The sequence below is a fragment of the Quercus robur genome, chromosome 4 (genome assembly GCF_932294415.1).
Source record: "Quercus robur chromosome 4, dhQueRobu3.1, whole genome shotgun sequence".
Classification (NCBI taxonomy): domain Eukaryota; kingdom Viridiplantae; phylum Streptophyta; class Magnoliopsida; order Fagales; family Fagaceae; genus Quercus; species Quercus robur.
This window is the reverse complement of record NC_065537.1, coordinates 19,702,073-19,703,808: the sequence shown is the minus strand read 5'-3', so window position 1 is coordinate 19,703,808 and position 1,736 is coordinate 19,702,073. Positions and strand designations below refer to the sequence as shown.

The window sequence follows — 1,736 nt, the reverse complement described above, 5'->3', positions numbered from 1 at the left end:
TGCGCATACAATCTATTTAATTTATTCTTCAACAAACAGTCTAGAACATTTAAAATATTCTTCAAAAAAAACAATCTAGAAAATGCAATGCAAATTCACGCAGGAATTGGATTTAGCAATTGAAAAACCATAGCCATAGTTGGCCTTTCTCTTCGTAACTCACTAGCACACATTTTTGCAATTTCAAAATACTCTTTCACATGGGCCTCTATTAGGCCATCATCCCTCAAAATAGTATCCACCATTTGCATATGCTTATCTTGGGCCAGCATTTTCCTGGCCCATTCGACTATCCCAACCTCTTTCCCGTCCAAAAGGGTTGGCAAATTGGGGCGCTGTCCAGTAGCAATCTCGAACATTAAGATCCCAAAACTGTAAACATCAGCCTCAAGTGTAGCTGAAGTGAGGCCTTCCTTGTACTCAGGTGGCATGTAACAGTAACCCATTGTATCCGCAGATTGTGTGGACGCATAAGAAGTGGAGTTGTCAATCCCCCTTGCTAGACCGAAATCAGTAATATGGGCCTGAAAATAGGAGTCCAAGAACACATTGCGGGACTGAATATTCTGATGAGCAATGGGCTTGTCCAAACTATGCATAAAAGAGAGGCCATTAGCCACACCCTTGACAATCTGAATCCGGGTCCCCCAAGATAACGTTAACGTGGGTTCCAAGTGAAACCAACGGTCCAAACTGCCATTCTGAAAAAACTCGTATATGAGGAGCCTGTCGGAGCCGCTCATGCAATAGCCGAAAATCTTAGCGATATTTGGGTGGTGGAGCATACCCAGTGTCACCATCTCCGCCCAAAACTCCCTAAAGCCTTTGAAAGCGTCTGGGTTGAGTCTCTTGATGGCCACGGTGACGCCGTTGGAGAGCTGGGCCTTGTAGACGGTTCCGAAGCTGCCACCGCCGATGATAAACTCTGGGGAGAAGTTTTTGGTGGCCGCCCTCAGCTCAGTCATGGAGAATTTGAGGTTGGGGTCGAAGCAAGCGCTCTGATCGACGGTGGTGATGGAGGGTAGCTGGGTTGTTGTGGATACGAGTTGGGTTATCTTGGGTTTTCGACACCGGATCGCCCAGAAAGTAATGATCCCGATTAGAAAGAAGACGACTAATATGCAGGCAGCTACTGCTAGTGCTTGGAAAGCGTGATCCATACGGAACAGAAGAAAAAGTTATTCAACATAAAAGAGAAAGACAAATATGCTATATTGTTGAGAGTTGAGAGTTGGAGACTATATTCATAGTTCAGAAACGCGTTCGGTTGGAAGTGTTTGCAGTTTCATGGAAGCCGGGTCTTTCACTCAACAAGTCTTCGGACAGACTTTCGTGGAACTCAGGTATAATCAACCAGATAATCAATTAATGGTTTTTTTTTTTAAAGGAAGACAGGTCTGTCGGGAACTTCGTGTATTATACAATCCTAACCATTATGCTACTAGTATTCGACCAAAAAGAATTAGTAAAATTTTTTTTAAGTCCGTTTGGTTGAAAAGATAGAAAAGTAGAAAAATAAAAAATTGTGAAAGAATAGAAAAATAAAAATATAGAAAAAATTTATTTCCTCATTTGTGTTTGGTTTGAGGGGTAGAAAAGTGAAAAGATGGAACACTTTTTTATTTGGTTAAGATAAAAAATGAGAGGATGAAAAATAAAGTTGATATAAATTTATCATTATATTTTACTAAATATATAAACAAAAAGTGACACATTTATTATTAAAAAAAAATGTA

The 1,736-nt window shown here is 40.5% G+C and overlaps 1 protein-coding gene across 1 annotated transcript; it reads right to left on the bottom strand.

Moving 5' to 3' along the window:
• LOC126720801 (phytosulfokine receptor 2-like) lies at window positions 1-1,382 on the bottom strand. The gene has a single exon (XM_050423624.1). It carries the CDS (start codon window positions 1,158-1,160, stop codon window positions 96-98), a length of 1,065 nt encoding a protein of 354 aa, XP_050279581.1. The 5' UTR covers window positions 1,161-1,382; the 3' UTR covers window positions 1-95.
• Between the last annotated feature and the right edge of the window lie 354 nt (window positions 1,383-1,736).